At 61.0% G+C, this 16,917-nt stretch overlaps 2 protein-coding genes across 8 annotated transcripts in view; one reads left to right on the top strand and one right to left on the bottom strand.

Moving 5' to 3' along the window:
* The first annotated feature begins 1,646 nt into the window (after nt 1-1,646).
* LOC119539181 (steroid 21-hydroxylase) lies at nt 1,647-4,438 on the top strand. The gene is made up of 10 exons (XM_037842451.1): nt 1,647-1,845; nt 1,930-2,019; nt 2,138-2,292; nt 2,383-2,478; nt 2,579-2,680; nt 2,786-2,872; nt 2,996-3,196; nt 3,373-3,551; nt 3,630-3,733; nt 3,832-4,438. Exons 1-10 carry the CDS (start codon nt 1,647-1,649, stop codon nt 4,095-4,097), a joined length of 1,479 nt encoding a protein of 492 aa, XP_037698379.1. The 3' UTR covers nt 4,098-4,438.
* The window catches only part of TNXB (tenascin XB), a 55,680-nt gene continuing 42,888 nt past the window's right edge, over nt 4,126-16,917 (bottom strand). For 3 of the 7 annotated variants that reach the window (XM_037842442.1, XM_037842446.1, XM_037842448.1), the window contains 20 exons: nt 16,238-16,555; nt 15,471-15,824; nt 13,494-13,811; nt 12,753-13,106; nt 11,878-12,165; nt 11,181-11,459; nt 9,587-9,871; nt 8,001-8,324; nt 7,353-7,688; nt 6,976-7,098; nt 6,735-6,878; nt 6,426-6,545; nt 6,170-6,313; nt 5,948-6,078; nt 5,692-5,824; nt 5,443-5,594; nt 5,254-5,350; nt 5,000-5,161; nt 4,761-4,924; nt 4,126-4,416 (listed from right to left, as the gene is read on the bottom strand). In XM_037842442.1, the coding sequence (XP_037698370.1) occupies nt 4,315-4,416; nt 4,761-4,924; nt 5,000-5,161; nt 5,254-5,350; nt 5,443-5,594; nt 5,692-5,824; nt 5,948-6,078; nt 6,170-6,313; nt 6,426-6,545; nt 6,735-6,878; nt 6,976-7,098; nt 7,353-7,688; nt 8,001-8,324; nt 9,587-9,871; nt 11,181-11,459; nt 11,878-12,165; nt 12,753-13,106; nt 13,494-13,811; nt 15,471-15,824; nt 16,238-16,555 (4,328 nt within the window). In that variant the 3' untranslated portion in view covers nt 4,126-4,314. The remainder of the gene's footprint in view (nt 4,417-4,760; nt 4,925-4,999; nt 5,162-5,253; nt 5,351-5,442; nt 5,595-5,691; nt 5,825-5,947; nt 6,079-6,169; nt 6,314-6,425; nt 6,546-6,734; nt 6,879-6,975; nt 7,099-7,352; nt 7,689-8,000; nt 8,325-9,586; nt 9,872-11,180; nt 11,460-11,877; nt 12,166-12,752; nt 13,107-13,493; nt 13,812-15,470; nt 15,825-16,237; nt 16,556-16,917) is intronic. The other 4 variants (XM_037842443.1, XM_037842445.1, XM_037842444.1 and 1 more) reach the window with 4 other exon arrangements.

Here is a 16,917-nt window from a genome sequence, read left to right as displayed (position 1 = left end):
CTCATTCCCGGGAATGGATGCAAGCTGAGATGAACCTTTCCCTCCAGGACCCCCAGTGGTTGACCAGTCAAGTTAGAAAGTGGCACAGCTGGGATCCTGACAGACTCGCTGGTGATGCTGCTCATGCTGTAGGCAAAGCTCTAAGGGGAGAAGGACTTGACACCTCTGGGTGCTGTGGTCTGCTGCTACAGAGTCAGGGATGGGGACTCAGGGGACAGTGTGGGCATCAGGACCCTCTAAGCCCTCATATTCCTTGCAGGCAGCCCTGACCTCCCTGACACCTGGCATGACCCCAAGTCCCTTCTCTAACCCCCTCAACTGCCTCCTTGTCCATAAAAGCGGTCCTCCATAGTCCTTGGTCCAGTGGAACCCCACCCCTTGTGGCAAGGGCTCCCAGAATGAGGGGCGGGCCCCTGATTTCAGCTGTGGCTATCAAGTTCCTTCCCTAGGACGTTGGAATTGATGGGGGACATGCAGAGTCCTGCCTGGAAATTACTTGTCCCAGGAGCTGGAACTGTAACATGTAGACTCAACCCTGATGGCGGTTCTGTTCTGCCTGCCCCCTGGGAGCAGAAGCCCCTTGAATGCAGGGGTAGGGGGAGAGGAGAGGAGGGACAGAGCAAGAAAACTGCCCCTGCCCCTTGGGGTTTTCAGTTCCCTACCCTGGTCTTCCAAGGCTAGCGAGATCCCCTCCCTTGCTTTCCTGCTTTTTAGTTTGCAAGATACTCTTGTTATTTGTATAACAATTTGTATTTTTGGCTCAAGCCAGCTCAAGTTGATCTCTTTTCCCTGCAACCAAAGAGAGGTGCTCTTGGTGGTTAAGGCATAGATTCTGCAGGCAGATCACCAGACCCAGATCCTGGCTCTGCCACTTCCTAGCTGTGCATTCTTGGGCAAGCCACTCAGCCTCTCATCTCAGTTTCTTCATCCATCAGATGGGGGACAATAAGAGTACTGACCCCAGAGCATGGCTGCGAGGATTAGTACAGGTAAAGCCCTTAGAACAGTCTTTGGTGTGTGGTAAGTGCTCCAAATGCACCATATAATTCTGTCACCTCCTGAATGCTTTTGAGGGTGACAGGGAGAACTATTAATAACTATGCTGGGGCTACAGGTATACCCTGGATGCCTCAGGCAAAGCAGCACACCCAGGTGCCCCAGAGGCAAGTCAACACCACCCCCACCTCCCCATATACCCAAAAACCCCTCTCATCCCATTCTGTCCCTCAGGTAACCCTGGAGGCCACAGTAGGCCGGCACTGCCATTTTCTGAGATGAACTTTGTGGCAACAAGCTGGTCCAAGGGGTATGGTGGCAGGGAGAGGCCAGGCCAGGAGTGGACACATTTGCCTGCATGGTTGACGTGGAGCCGGAAAGCTTATTCCGGCTGTGAAAGAAAGTTCAGGGTTGCTTCTCCCTTCCTTTCTTCATGATGGATGCTTAGTTCTTTGAAATGTGGACTCCCCAAGGCCAAGAGGAACTGATGCCATTTCAAGAATGTGCTACTCTAAAAACGGGATGGTGGGGAGAGGGGACCTGAGGGAGGGGTCAAGGGAGGCCCCAGCACAGCCCAAGCAGCAAGCTGGATGGCCAGGGCTCAGGGGCTATAAGAGGCCGCGTCTGGCCCTCTGCGTGGGTCTCTGGTCATGCTGCTCCTCGGGCTGCTGCTGCTGACCCTGCTGGCCGCTGCTCGCCTGCTGTGGGGCCAGTGGATGCTCAGGGCCCTTCAACTCCCGCCTCTTGTCCCAGGCTTCCTGCATCTGCTGCAGCCCAACCTCCCCCTCCATCTGCTTGGCCTGACCGGGAAATTCGGGCCCATCTACAGGCTCCGCCTTGGGCTGCAAGGTGAGGGCCCACTCCATCCCTGGGCCCCTGTAGCGGGGCAGGCGGGGTGCTCGCCCCACAGACACCTGCTTTGGCTCTCCCCAGATGTGGTGGTGCTGAACTCCAAGAGGACTATTGAGGAGGCCATGATCAAGAAGTGGGTGGACTTTGCTGGCAGACCCCAGATACTCTCTTGTAAGGGGCAGGGGCATTTCTTGAAGGCAGAAGCAGGGGTTGGGAGAGGCAGGGGCAGATCACTTTCTTGGCTTCCTCAGTCAGTACTCTCTACCCCCACCTCCACCCTCACCCTCAGACAAGCTGGTGTCTCAGGCTGCCCCGGACTTGTCGCTAGGGGACTACTCCCCACTCTGGAAGGCTCACAAGAAACTTACCCGCTCGGCTCTGCTGCTGGGCCTTCGCAGCTCCATGGAGCCCCTGGTGGAACAGCTGACCCAGGAGTTCTGTGAGGTGAGGCTGGGCTTGCACAGCCACCCCAGGTCAGCCTCCCCTCTCCCAGCAGACTCCATGGCTTGCTTAGCTCATGCTCCTCCTCCACAGCACATGAGAACCCTGGCTGGTGCTCCCGTGGACATCCAGAAGGAATTCTCCTTGCTCACCTGCACTGTCATCTGTTCCCTCACCTTTGGAATCAAGGTCAAGGCTCTGCTCTGTTGCCCTCACATACCCTTGGGCCCACCCCTCCCTGACCCTCCCCCTGGGCTTGAACCCAGAAGGTTCCCTCCTTCTCTGGCAGGACAAAGCCACGGTGTGTGCCTTTCGTGACTGTGTCCGGGACTTGATGAAAACCTGGGACCACTGGTCCATCCAGATTTTGGACATCATTCCCTTTCTCAGGGTGAGGAGTGGAGGAACAGACACATCTGGGTCTTGGGAGAAAGGGTGTGGGTGGGTGAGGGGGTAGATTTTCTTCCCAGCAGCTACACTCTCTTGCTTGCCGCAGTTCTTCCCCAACCCAGGTCTCCGGAGGCTGAAGCAGGCCATGGAGAACAGGGACCGCATGGTGGAAAAGCAGCTGAGGCGGCACAAGGTGGGACCGTGCCTGGGGTGGGCTCCTCCCCGGGCCACAGCCAGTGATGCCCCTGCCCCAGGGCTAGGCAGGGTCTGGTGTACCCCACCAAGCACTGAGCCCTGCTCCCCCTCCCATCCCCAGGAGAGCCTGGTGCCAGGCCAGTGGAGGGACATGACGGACTACATGCTCCAAGGGGTGTGGAAGCAGAGAGGAGAGGAGGACCTCGAGCAGCTCCTCGAAGGTCATGTGCATATGGCTATGGTGGACCTTTTCATCGGTGGCACTGAGACCACTGCGACCACCCTCTCTTGGGCCCTGGCGTTCTTGCTTCACCACCCTGAGGTGCACCCTGGGGACAGGAGCACTGGACGCAGCCTGCGTCTGCCAAGAAGGGGGCGCCGTCCCTTAATTGACACAAAGGCCCGGTGTGGGATGCAGGGGGAGTGGCAGAGACTGGGCAACTGGGGGTGGGCTGTGGTCAGGACACCAAGACACTAGGCTTGTGCCTCACTTCCCAGATTCAGCTACGACTGCAGGAGGAGCTGGACCGTGAGCTGGGCTCTGGTGCCTCGAGATCCCGGATCCCGTACAAGGACCGCGACCGGCTACCCCTGCTCAACGCCACCATCGCCGAGGTGCTGCGTCTGCGGCCCGTGGTGCCCCTGGCCTTGCCCCATCGCACCATGCGGCCCAGCAGGTGCCTCCTGAGGGGCCGGGATGGGTGGGAGGGCCCCAGCCGGGCCTCCGCCGGCCTCTAAGCCCGCCCTTCCCTTAGCATCTTCGGCTACGACATCCCCAAGGGCACAGTCATCATCCCCAACCTTCAGGGCGCCCACCTCGACGACACCGTCTGGGAGGAGCCACACGAGTTCCGGCCGGGTACGAGGCGGGGCCGGGTCCCGGCGGCGCGGGGGTGGCGCAGGCGGGGGCGGGACGGTGGCTGACGCCCCCTCCCCGGTCCGCCCGTCCGCCTGCAGACCGCTTCCTGGAGCCGGGCGCGGGCTCCGGAGTGCTGGCCTTTGGCTGCGGCGCGCGCGTGTGCCTGGGGGAGCCGCTGGCGCGCCTGGAGCTCTTCGTGGTGCTGGCGCAAGTGCTGCGGGACTTCACGCTGCTACCGCCCGCCGGCGCCCTGCCCTCGCTGCAGCCCCAGCCCCACTCCGGCGTCAACCTCAAGATGCAGCCTTTCCAGGTGCGGCTGCAGCCGCGGGGGCCCCGGGCCCCGGGCCTGGGAGGGGGCCAATGACGGCGCAGGACGGGCGCCGCCCGCGGGCCTCGCTTTCTCCTTTTATTGCTCCCCGACCATCCCCTCCCCTCCCCCCTGTAAACATGATACTGTGAGATCGCGGCGGAGAAGGCGTCCTCCGTGACTGGGTGGTGAAGGCGGCCCCTGGCTCTCCTCTCGGCGCGACCCCTCAGTGCTCGGCAGTCGGGCAGGGGCGCCGGAGAGGCGGGCCGCCGCCTCAGCCTCCCTGGGCTGGGGGCCGGTACCTTCTCGGCCTGAGCTTCATTTCCGTGAAGGGCACAGAGAACTCGAAGCCCTTCCAGGTGTACCAGCTCACTCCCTGGGAAGGAGGTGCGCAAGAGCGTCAAGGCCGGCCGCCCCCCGTCTGCTCCCATCCCTGCCCCTTTGGTTCTGGGGATGGTTCCCAGAAATCAATCGACCTTCTCCCCTCACTGCCGCCCTTTTCACCCTCAGCTTTAAAGGAATGAGGCTCAATCCTGAGCTAGGCCTTCACACCAATAAATCATCCCCTCATGATGACATGGCCAGGTTGCCATTACTATCCCATTTCACAGTTGGGGCCCCTGAGTCGCGGGCAGCTCCTTGACCCATCCTGTCACATGGCCAGGCTCAGAGACAGACCCCGACCACCCTCAGCAGGGCGCGGCCTCCCTGGGCCCTCACCTGGTGGTCCACCGTGCTCCCGTACAGCCCGTTGAGGTTGGCGTAGTGGCAGTTCTTGTACCACCAGGCCCCGCGGTAGGAGACGGCACAGGAAATGAGCAAGTTGTTGGGGTCTCGGTCACGGGCGGAAAAGACACTGCCGCTGTGGTAGCTCATGGAGTCCCCTGGGCAGGGGCAGGAAGGAGAGTGAAGCCCTCCCCTCTGGGTCCCTTGCCGCCCCGCTGTGGCCCACCCCTCACCTGCGGTGCCGTGGTAGCCCTCCAGGTGCAGGCGATAGTACTCAGCGGCCGAGTCCACCCGGAAGGACTCGTACTGGGCGAACACGGCCTCGTCCCCAGCCCGCAGGTCCACACGCATGGAGTAGTCACCGGCCTGCGTCAGGGTGTGCAAGGCCTCATTGCCTGGGGGTGGGGAGACATGCCCTCATCAGGACCCAGGTGTCCATGGGGCCTCCACCCCTTCCCTGGCCCCCCAATCCCCGTGAAGCACTGACCCAGCCAGAACTCCCCAGAGGTGTTCCCAAAGCCATGGGCATAGTCCTCCCAGTCCCTCCAGAAGTCCGTTTGCCCATCCATGCGGCGCTGGAATACCTGGGAGGCAGGTGGGGGCACTATCAGCCTCTGGCTCCTGGGGCAGCAGCCCCTGCCCCACACAGACCCCCAGGCTCCCTGCCACCACCCACCAGCCAGCCGCCCCCATCGGTTTCCATGTCACAAAACACGGTCAGGGGCCGCTCGCGGTTGCCATTGAGGAAGACGGTGGTCGTGTGCGAGCTGCTGGCCCCATTCTGCATCTCCTCCCCACAGTCCCGAGGGAAGGGGATCCGCAGTCCACCTGGGGAGAGGACAGTGAGGGGGCTGGCCGTTTTCCAAACTCTAGCCCCCCTGCCACCCTTGCCACCCCCCGACCTCAGTCCCCAGCACCCAGGCACCTGTGGTGAAGGAGGTGGCCACAGGGGGTGTGAAGCTCTGGTCCCACATGGCCCGGAGCCGGACACTGTAAGGGGTGGAGGGAAAGAGGCCCTGGAGCAGGTGAGAGATGACCCCTCCTGGGAGCAGGACCTCCTGTGGGACAGACAAGGGGCAGGTCAGGGGCAGGGAGTGAGACCACCAGGAGAAGCCAGGCAGCACCTGGCCCAGAGGGGAGCCCAGGGAGGGGAATGGCCAGCAGGGCAGGGTTGGGGGCACCTGGGTCGGTCTGCCAGGTGTGTCAAAGCTGAGCAGGTAGTTTGTGGGTGGGGTCTGGGGTTCAGTCCAAGTGAGCAGGGCTGTGCGGGGAGTCACTTCCTTGGCTTCCAAGTCCTGGGGGGCCTCTAACCCTGGGAGGGGAAGGGGGGAAGGGAAGATGGGGATTAGGCCCATCTGGCTCCCCCATAGCAACCTGCCTCCCATCCTGCACGCCCCAGGTACCTGTGGTGAAGATGATGCTGGCTGGGGAGGTGAAGTTGGGACCCCGAAGGCCGCGCACGGTGGCTGTGTAGTTGGTGTGGAGCTCCAGGCCACTTAGGGGATAATCCACAGCAACGCCTGGGGCTGAGCCCTGGACTGAGGGGGCTGGGGGTGGCGTGGGGGCATCAGCTTCTGCCTCTTCCATGCCTTGTCAGGGTCCAGCCGCCCTCTGCCCACCCTGAACAAGCCCCTTCCAGAGTCCTCGGTCGCTGCTCACCCCCGGGGGCTGAGACCCGGACGTTATATTTGTCCACAGGCTTCTGGGGGGGCTTCCAGTGTAGCAGGGCAGATCCCTCGGTCAGGTTCAGGGCTTTCAGCTGGGTGGGTCCATCAGGAACTGGGAGAAGGGGAGGGGGCTCAGAGCTGTCCCAGCTGTTCTCCCTGCACCTTCCCAAACACCACTGTGCCTCCTGTCTGCAACTGGAGCCTCCCATGACTCCCTCCCATCTCCCGCTTGCACCCGGCTCCCACCCAGGCCTTGTTTTCTCTCCCCTGACGTTTTGGCCCACACCCCTGTCCCTCTCACCCGTGGTGAGGAAGCCCGTGAGAGGCTCGCTCTCCTCAAAACCGCGGACGGAGACCACGGTCACCTCATAGCGAGTGCCTGGGATCAGCCCCTTTAGCGTGTGGGTCCAGGTCCGGCCATCCATCTGTACACTCTGTGGCTCACCTGTAAACACGTCAGGGGGTGTGGGGTCACCCAAGCCCCGAAAAGAGCAGGGATGGGAGAATTGAGTACAAAAAAAGGCATGGCAAAAGGCTGTCACCTCCATCCGCCAGCTGGTAGGAGACTTTGAAGCTGTCCACTCTGGATGGCGGGGGCACCCAGCTGACCTTGGCCGAGGTCTCCCGGATTTCACTGAATTGAAGGTCGTGGGGGCTCTCCAGAACTGGGAGGGCAAGGAATGGAGCTGAGGGCACGGGGCAAGGAGGCTCCTGCCCAGGGCTCTCGCCCCTCCTTTTTTGCCTTGGGCCCCACTGCCCCTGATGTGGTCTTGCCACCACCTTCCTCTAGACCCTAGAAATGGAGATAGTTCTAGATCCTTCCAAGCCCTCCACCAACTCCCCAACCTCCCCTCTGGCTGAGGCACCTGGTCCCCCCACTTTGGGGCAGTGTGAGTGTATGCCCGGTGTGGGGCCTCACCAGGACTGAGCGTGCGGGCCGTGCCCTGGATGCTGTCGGCCTTGTGGGGCCCACGCAGCCCATACAGCGTTAGGCTGTACAGGGTCCCGGGCTTCAGGTCCCGGAGCATGGCTGAGCGCCGCGACCCAGGCACTGTCAGCTCCCGCTGCAGCAGAGGCCGTGGATACGGCTCCAGGGTGCTTGGTGACGGCACCCCGAAGCGGAGCAGGAAGGAGTCAAAGGCTTCGGGCGGGGCCTCCCAGTTGAGCCGCAGGGAACTGGTGGTCACGTCGGTCACCGACAGCTGGGACAGGCGGGGCCCTGGCTCCCCTGGGGTCTGACCGGCAGGAGCCTGCCCTGCAAGGGGTGGGCAGAGAAGGGTTTGGGGACAGACAAACACTAACTCCAGGACTTGGGGCAGGTCCCTTCTGGACCCCAGCCCTGGCCCCTATTTCTTCATCGGTAATATGGAGACCATGAGGGGCTCTCAGCCAGGTAGGATCATGGGGCAATGTGCCTGCATAGAGTTGAGGGCGGCTCAGACACAGCCCAGTCCTCCCTCCACAGTACCTCCTTCATGCTTCTCCCTACGCCCCTGCCTCTGGGCACCCCATCACCCTTCCCAGTCCCCGGTGAGGCAAAGACGCAGGGCTCCTGGCCTGGCAGTACCTGTGGTGCCCTTGGCCGAGACGGGCCCCAGGCGCTTCCCTTCATGGAGGCCATAGAGGAAGAACGTGTAGGAGGTGCTGGGCTCCAGGCCTGAGACAAGGGCCTTCTTCTGGTCGCCTCCAATGAGCATGGTCTGGGGCTGCCCATCCGGGTCCCTGTACTGGACCACGAAGGAGTCGAAGGGGCCCTGGGCCACCGTCCACGAGAGACGCAGGGAGTCTGGGGCTCTGTCGGTCACTGCCAGTTCCCCCAGGCGGGGCTCCTCGGGGGGCTCGGGGGCCTCTGTGGCAGGGTGCCAGGGGGCCGGTGTGACCTCCTCTGGGGCTGTGTGGGAGAGGCCCGGGGGTAAGCTGAGCAGGGTGCTGTGGAGCCCTCCCCTCTCCATCCTGGCCCCCACCCCCCGAGGGTTCTGGTTCTGGCCCAAGGCTGAGGTGAGCACTTTGTTGGTCCCAGCTGCGCAGCCAGATGGAGGGATGGGAGGGGCCAAGGCTCCTCTGGCACCTTCCATCTCTTGAAACCCCAGAGCCTTGCTTTGGCGTTGACTCCTGCCACCCCCAGAGCTTCTCTGTGCCCCAACGCTACAGCCTGTCTCCTGCTCGGAAGCGGCTATGGCCCCTTTGTGGGGTCCCTCTGCTGTGCCTGAATCAGTTGCTTGCCTTCCCCCTCCCCACCCCAGTGTCCCATTGAATGCGCCTCTAGATGTCTGCACGGGCTGTAGCCCCTGCCTGTGATGCCTGTGCTGACAGCCTGAGCCCTGGATGCTGCGGGCACTCCCTGAGCCAGGCCCGCTGAGCTCCGACCCGAGGAGCACCGAGGATGAGGATGGTGCAACCGCTCGGTCAACGGGCCTGGGCAAACCACCGCCAGCAGGCCAGGCTCACGGGCCCCACTCAGGCTGAGCTGAGCTGGGCACCAGTAACCCCCAGAGGAGGAAACTGCTCCAGAAACGCAGCCACTCCTGTTGGTATCCCTCCCAGTTATTTTCCAGTAATTTTTCATTTGAATAACAAAAGCCAGAAATTCAAGGGGGCCATTACTACTGTCCAAAATAAAAAGGATTATAGGAGGATATTACGGACAATTGTGCACTGACTTAGGTTATCTAGATGAAATGGACAAATTCCTAGGAACACACAAATTACCTAAAAGCTGTCAAGAAAAAAACAGAAAATCTTGACAGACCAATTTTCCTTTTGAAAAAAATGCTCCTGATTTGTCCATGGGAGAGGGATTTGTCCCTCCCTCGGCAAGGCCACCCTGTCAAGGGGTAACCGCTTGCCCCAGAGAGTAAGGGGGAGCAGCTGGCAGCAACGGGCAGTGAGCAGGGGCCCAGAGATTAGGGAACTGCTGCAAGGGGCCTTTCCTTCCTGTCCTGGCTCCTGCTTTTGACCGACTCCCTGATGAATGTCAGAGCTGACACCATGAAACTCTCTCCCTCCTGCCCTGGGTGGGAGCACTCCACCTGCCTACTCCTGCCAGGGCCTTTGTCTTCAGCCCAAAGGCACAGGAAACCCACTCAGGCCAGCCTTGCCAGGGCAGCTGGGGTGACGTCCTGCTAGGGTCCAGCGGGATAGCTGCCCTCTCACCTGTCTCTCCCAGGACGGTGACTGGGCCCAGGCGCTTCCCTCCAAGGAGCCCGTAGAGCAGAAACTTGTATTTTCTGCCAGGCTCCAGGTCCTCTATAGTGACCTCATGCTGCCCTCCAGCCACGGGCACCTCCTGGGGCTGCCCATCCGGGTCCCTGTACTGCACCAGGAAGGAGTCAAAGGGGCCCTGGGCCACCGTCCACGAGAGGCGCAGGGAGTCTGAGGTTTCATCAGTCACTGCCAGTTCCCCCAGGCGGGGTGGGGGCTGCTCCTTCTCCCGGGGAGCTGTAGGGAGGTTGTGGGTGAGGGGAAGAAAGTCTTAGGAGCTGCTTTACCTTGGTCCCGGCAACTTGTGGGAGGCATGAGGGTTGGGCAGGAGTCCCTGAAGTGTGGCCTCAGGGGAGCCACCTGAGGAGACAGGCCTGCTCTGGTCCTGCCCCATAGGAATGAGGGGACCACCCCAGCCCTGCCCTGGAGACCACTGCCCAAACCCCTGCCTACCCTCAGCTCCGTCCCTGCTTTGATCAGGGTACAATAAATGCATAAAAGGCTACCTCATGAGAGAAGGGGTGGCCGGGGATGCAGGGAATGGGCCTTGGTTTCCCCAACCCTCAGCCCCCTGACCAGCGGAGGGGCCGGAGATGAGAAAGGCCCCCAAAAGGTGTCTGGGTGGTCAGGGAAGATGCTTCCGAGAAGTAAGAGCTGGGCTGGCCCGAGCTTGTGGCCTCCATGGGCTCTGGTCTGGCCTCCCTCTCTCTCGCCACCCCTCCCCTCCACCGGCTTCCACAGCCCTGTGCTAGCACCATCAGTCCAGGGCAGCTGAAGGGAGGGGTGGGGGCAGGGGGGCAAGCCTGGGGCAGAGCTGGGAGAACAAAGGGCAGAGGGGAAAAGACTCTCCTGGGTGATGGAAGGGGGGCTGAGCTAGGGGGTTGGAGGAAAAGCCCACACCTAGGCCCCATAATGAGGGTTTTAGGAGAATTACGGAGTCTGAGGGCCCCAAGCCCTGCCTGGAAGCTGGCCCCCTCCTTGTCTGGCCAGGGTGACTCACGGCCCGGGGAGTGGGGTAAGGGTCAGTGACCTGCCCCGCCCCTTCCTCGGGGGCTGAGTCATGGGCACAGTGACACCAGATTTTTCCATAGTCTTTTTGCAGCCAAGTCTTTCCGTATTTTCCACCTCTTTACTCAGAATACGGGCAGAAGGAGGGAGATGTGAGCATTTATTGAGCCCCGGTAGGTATTATTCATAACCACCATATGGGTGAGAAAACTGAGGATCAGGGGACCAAAGTGGCTTGTCCACGGCCACACAGCTGGAAAGGGCTAGAACCCAAATTTGAATCCAGATCTGCTTGGCTCCAAGGCCTGGGTTCTTTTCATAACATCAGAAGTGGAGGAATAAAGGCAGTAATGCAAAAAATGCTCAGAATGGTGCCTGGCACACAGTTGGGACCCAAAAAACGTTTTTGCTTCTACAAGTGTTATGCCCAGGCTGAAGACAGGAGAAGGAATTTCACGGGAAGACCATGGGCTCACTGGGGGCTGGGGAGGAGCTGGGATAAGAGGTGGGGACAGGTGGGACCCGTGTGGTCGCTCACCGGTGGTGCCGTCAGCAGAGACGGGCCCCAGCCGCCTCCGGCCTGCCAGGCCATACAGCAGGAACTTGTATCTCCTGTTGGGCTCCAGACCCGGGACAGTGACCTCGCGCTGGTCTGCGGCCACGGGCACCACCTGGGGCTGCCCGTCCCTGTCCTTGTACTGGACCACGAAGGAGTCAAACTCGCCCTCGGGGACCGTCCACAAGAGGTCCATGGAGTCCGGGGTCACGCCCATCACCGTCAGCTCCCCCAGGCGGGGAGAAGGCTTCGTGTCTGGGACTAGAAAAGAGAGTGAGCTGCATAGAGAGGGACAGCAATGGTGAGGGAAGGAGACAGACTGGCAGCTGGCTTGGGATGCTGGGGCTCTTTGAGCTGGTGGCCAGGAATGGGTTCCCGGGGCCTGGGAGAAGGGACTAGGCCACATGTCAGGAACGGGGGTGGCAGAAGAGTAGGGATACATGAGGAGCCAAGGAAGAAAGCAAGAGACCCAGGATGTAGGTAGGGGGAAGGAGGGGATAAGGAGGGGAAGGGCAGCTCAGGGCCTGGTTTTCCCCTGACCCAGTAAAGAAATGAAACCTGATGCCCTGAGGCTCGGAGTTGGAGCACGGAAACATGAAATTCCAACTGTCGCCACAAGGGGGTGGGAGGCGGCCACGAGGCTCCCCAGGGCCAAAGGTGGGCTCCAGCCCCAACTCACGGGTCTTCGCCTCCACGGAGACTGGGCCGCGCCGTTTCCCATCCTGGAGTCCGAAGAGTAGGAACTTGTACTTGCGGGCCGGGTCCAGGCCTGAGACGGTGACCTCGTGGAGGTCTCCCCCTGCGGACACGGTCTGGGGCTGCCCCTGGGCATCCCTGAATTGGACCAGGAAAGAGTCGAAGGGGCCCTGGGCCACCGTCCACGAGAGGCGCACTGTGTCCGAGCTCACGGCGGCCACGGCCAGCTCCCCCAGGCGCGGCTCCACGGGGGGCTCTGTGGGCAGGGAGGCTGGAGAGAGCAGAGGAGGCTGAAGACCCAGAGGTGGACCCCGGGCCTGCTGGGAGAGAGGGGTCTCCCCAGGCTGTGAAACTAACACTTTGCAGCTAACACTTCTGAAGGCTGATCAGGGCCAGGCAGGCAGTGAGCAGTGTGCGAATAGCAGTGCACTTAGCACACAGCCTATGAAGTAGGTGCTGTTATTACCTCTACTTTGCAGGGAGCCAAGGCACAGAGAGGTTAAGAAACTTGGGGGAAATCACACAGTACATCTGAAGGTGGGATTCAGACCCAGGAAGTCGGGTTCCGGAGTCACATTCTGAGCTACTACACCACCCAGTCAGGGACCTGAGAGGCTCACATTTGAACAGCCTCAGATGATGAAGGACGAAGGAAGCTAACATTCATGAGGCACAGATATGTGCCCAACCTGCTCCCTGCAGTCTCCAGGAATCTTCCCCAAGGACAAAGGCAGGGTCATGAGCACCATTTGGAAAAAGGGAAGAGCCAGGGGTCCACTCTCAGAGGAGTGCTGAGAGCCAACAGGGAAATCAGAGAGAGGACAGAGGGGACCCGGGCTCAGGACCACCCCCACTCACCTGTCAGGCCCACGGCGGCCACGGGGCCCACACGCTGTCCCTCATGGAGGCCGTACAGGTGCATCTTGTACTTGCGCCCAGGCTCCAGGCCCCACACGGTGACCTCCCTCTCCTCGCCCCCAACTCGCACCACCTGGGGCCGCCCGTCCCTGTCCTTGTACTGGACGGTGAAGGTGTCGAAGTGGCCCTGGGGGACCGTCCAGGTGAGGCTCAGCGAGTCTGGGGAGGACCTTGTCACTGTCAGCTCCCCCAGGAGCGGCTCCTCAGGGGGCTGCGTGGGCTCCATGGAGGGCTCCGTGGGGGCAGGGGTCTCCTCCTCCTCTGCTGGGGCGAGGGTCTCCTCCTCCTCTGGAGCTGAGAAGGGGAGATAGAGCATGAGGCAGGGTCTCTGTGAGCTGTCCCCGAGTCCTCGGGGGAGAGGATAGAGAAGCTGTGGCCACAACTGGGCCCTGAGGTCAGTTCAGAGGAGTCTGAGGAGTGGGTGGTCCTGTGTGGTCCACACCACACAAATCCACCTGGAGCCCCAGGGACAGGTGTTGGGAACCGGTGGCAGCCACCAGCACAGCTCACTGTGGCCCTTTTCTGTCCAGGAGGACCGACAGCTGGTCTTTAGGGTCCCAGGGGGAAGACGCAAAGGGACCAGCCATGAGCAGAGGGGCCCTCTGTGCCCACTCACCCAGCACCAGAGAGAGAGGCTGAACCTCCCACTGGGACCCCCCTGGGGCTTCCACCTCCGCTCACCCGTCACCCCGACCACAGAGACGGGGCCCACGCGCTGGCCGCCGTGGAAGCCGTACAGGTTCATCTTGTACTTGTAGCCTGGCTCCAGGCCTGAGATGGTGACCCCGTCCTCGTGTCCTGGCACCCGCACTGCCTTGGGCTGCCCGTCCCCGTTCTTGTACTGGACCAGGAAGTGGTCAAACTGGCCCTCAGGAACCGTCCAGGAGAGGCCCAGGGAGTCAGGGGTAGCGTCTGTCACGGTCACCTCCCCCAGGCGCGGCTTGACGGGAGGCTCTGGGGTCACAGTGGACAGGTCTGGGGTCATGATAGCTTCATCCTCTGGAGGTGGACAGAGACATATGGGACAGGTGAGGTCTCTTCCTTCCTCCTTTCAATATATAAAGGGGTGTATTACAAAATAACACAATAAACAGTTGGAAGGAAGCTGCCCATAGGGGCTCTAACCCAGCTCCTTTATCCCAGTCCCTTTGATGTCAGCATTCCTCACCTGTGGCCAGCACCTCTTCTTTTGCCTCCCTCACCCATACCTTCCCCACCATCTGCACATGTCCACCTGACACCCTCTCTGTCTCCAGCACTGGCCTGTACTCTGAGTCCAGGCCCTCGTGGCCACCGTGCAGCAGCCTTCCTCCACTGTGGGTCTTGTTGGCCTCCTGGCGTCCATCTGACTCACTCTTCCCTCCCAAACAAGCTCTCCTGCTGGGTCCCCACCTCAGCCAGTGGCAGCTCGGAGCACCCACTCCCCAAGCCAGAGACCTGGGAGCACCCCTGGATCCCTCCCTCTCCCCAGCTGCAGCCGACTCTGCGTGTGCTCAATTCTCCCTCCCAAATTCCTCTCAGACCCCTTCCCCACTCCTCCAGCCTCAGGCTCCTGGTTTGGGCCACTGCCATCTCTCACCTGGGACTTTACCTGCTCACCCATCTCCCTGCTTCCAGTCTTGCAACTACCCCTCGTCCCCCATCCATTCCCCTACGGCAACCAGAGTGAGCTTTTTAAAGTGCAGACCTGATGGAGTCAGTTTTCAGCTTAAAACTGTACACTCACCCTCCCGATCCCTGAAGAAAGTCCACCCTGCATGAGCCACCCTGTCCCTCCGGCCATCTCAAGGCTATATCCCCCACCCCAAGCTGAACCATACAGACATTTATTGTTCCCTCAGACATGCCATGCTGTCTCCAGCTGCCTGGCCTCTGCACCTGCTGAGATGCTGAGTGGACCACACTGTCCTCTCCCTAACGTGGTCTCCAAGCTAAGGCATGCCTCTCCTTCAGGCCCCAGCCCTCCTGTATCTGCCCAGGAGCAGGCTGCCTTGGCCATCCCTCCTTCTAACCTGGGTTTCCTGATCACCCTAACCCCAGGGTTTCCCTGTCACTCCCTCATTGCCCTCTGTTGTTTGCTTGCTCCTTGTCTGTCTCCTTCCAACCGTGAGCCCCATTAGGATAAGAACTTGTCTGCCATGTTTCGAGTGTCGCCCCAGTTGACTCCCACAGGGTCTGACTCAGGGCACCCACATCTTTGTGGACCCACTGGGCAATAAATCTGCCATTAACTGAACCAGGAGGTTATGGGATGTCAAGACATGCAGCATCCAGAACACCGAGTGCCTTCCCTCATGGCCCCTGCCAACCACAGCTGAGCCTCGGCGAGGAACTGTGGGTGCAGGTAAAATGCTTTCAACTAATTCTAAGAAAGAGTCCAAATCCCTTTGTTGTAGGGAGATTTGCTTCACAAAGTGGGGTGCACGGGCTGGCAGCATCGCAGAGGGTCTGGTAAGAAATACAGAATCTTGGAGCCCAGCCCAAAACTACTGAGCCTGAATCTGCCTTTGAACAAGCTCCCCAGGTGATTTGGATGGGCGAGGAAGTTTGAGAGGAAGCTCTGCAGTCAGGCTAGGTGTGCTTTTGTGAAGCTAGTAGAACAGGGTGGTTTTTTAGGGCCCTTCCTCTATACCTGCCCCACGGCCAGCCCCCACTCACCTGTCAGGCCCACGGCGGCCACGGGGCCCACACGCTGCAGCTCGTGGAGGCCGTACAGGTGCATCTTGTACTTGCGCCCGGGCTCCAGGCCCCGCACAGTGACCTCCCTCTCCTCGCCCCCAACTCGTACCACCTGGGGCCGCCCGTCCCTGTCCTTGTACTGGATGGTGAAGGCGTCGAAGTGGCCCTGGGGGACCGTCCAGGTGAGGCTCAGCGAGTCCGGGGAGGACCCCATCACTGTCAGCTCCCCCAGGAGCGGCTCCTCGGGGGCCTCTGTGGGCTCCGTGGGAGGCTCCGTGGGGGTGGGGGTCTCCTCCTCCTCCGTGGGGGTGAGGGTCTCGTCCTCCTCCGGAGCTGAGAAGAGGAGACAGAGCGTGAGGCAGGGTCCCTGTGAGCTGTGCCTGGATCCTCAGGGGTGAGGATAGAGAAGCTGTGGCCACGACTGGGCCCTGAGGTCAGTACAGAGGGGCCCATTCTCGGGGCTGGCAATTCTGCTCAGTGGACATCCGACACATGCCGGAGCCCCCAGGGTCAGCTGTAGGAGCTGGTGGCAGCCCCCAGCATAGCAAAGCTCTCTAGCCCCTCCTACCCAAGAGGAGCAATCGGTCAGGCCTATGGGACAGCACACGGGACGCCACAGCTTCAGCCTCAGTGACCCTGCGGCCACTAACCAGGAGCCCCTGCAGAGATCCTGCTTACTCGTCACTGAAGAGCTAAAGGAGGAAATTCCCACTGGGACCCCCCCTGGGGCTTCCACCTCTGCTCACCCGTCACCCCGACCACAGAGACGGGGCCCACGTGCTGGCCGCTGTGGAAGCCGTACAGGTTCATCTTGTACTTGTGGTCTGGCTCCAGGCCCGAGATGGTGACCCTGTCCTCGTGTCCCGGCACCCGCACTGCCTTGAGCTGCCCGTCCCCGTTCTTGTACTGGACCAGGAAGTGGTCAAACTGGCCCTCGGGGACCGTCCAGGAGAGGCCCAGGGAGTCGGGGGTGGCGTCTGTCACGGTCACCTCCCCCAGGCGCGGTTTGATGGGAGGCTCGGGGGTCGCAGTGGGCAGGTCTGGGGTCATCATAGCTTCATCCTCTGGAGGTGGGCAGAGACATACGGGACAGGTGAGGTCCCTTCTTTCTTCCTATAAAGGGGTGTATTTGTTCCCTCCCTGAATCCCTGCAACTATGAACCTCATTAGGAAAAGGACTTGTGTGTGTCACTTTCAAAGCTTCACCCGAGACTGAGGAAAGCAACCCTGACATCGGAGCTGCCTGGTCCCGCCAGCCAGGCCTCAGCATTGTTAGGAGCTGGCTTGGCACAGCTCAATCCTGGTATTCCCCTTTGAACACAGACAATTTAGTGGATATCAACATCAGACAAGGCCGTCTGTGACCATGGTGGATCAAGACAAAAACAAGACCAATCTGCTATCATGCCTGAACACAGACAAAACT

This window comes from Choloepus didactylus, chromosome 7 (assembly GCF_015220235.1).
Source record: "Choloepus didactylus isolate mChoDid1 chromosome 7, mChoDid1.pri, whole genome shotgun sequence".
NCBI classification, from domain to species: domain Eukaryota; kingdom Metazoa; phylum Chordata; class Mammalia; order Pilosa; family Megalonychidae; genus Choloepus; species Choloepus didactylus.
This window is presented reverse-complemented; position numbering and strand designations above follow the sequence as displayed.

Excerpts from the sequence above, each read along its gene's own strand:
- LOC119539181 (XM_037842451.1), top strand. The coding sequence starts at position 1,647 with ATGCTGCTCCTCGGGCTGCTGCTGCTGACCCTGCTGGCCGCTGCTCGC. Across the intron at positions 2,681-2,785 it reads ACATCATTCCCTTTCTCAGG|TTCTTCCCCAACCCAGGTCT; the intron begins GTGAGGAGTGGA and ends TGCTTGCCGCAG. Across the intron at positions 2,873-2,995 it reads AGCAGCTGAGGCGGCACAAG|GAGAGCCTGGTGCCAGGCCA; the intron begins GTGGGACCGTGC and ends TCCCATCCCCAG.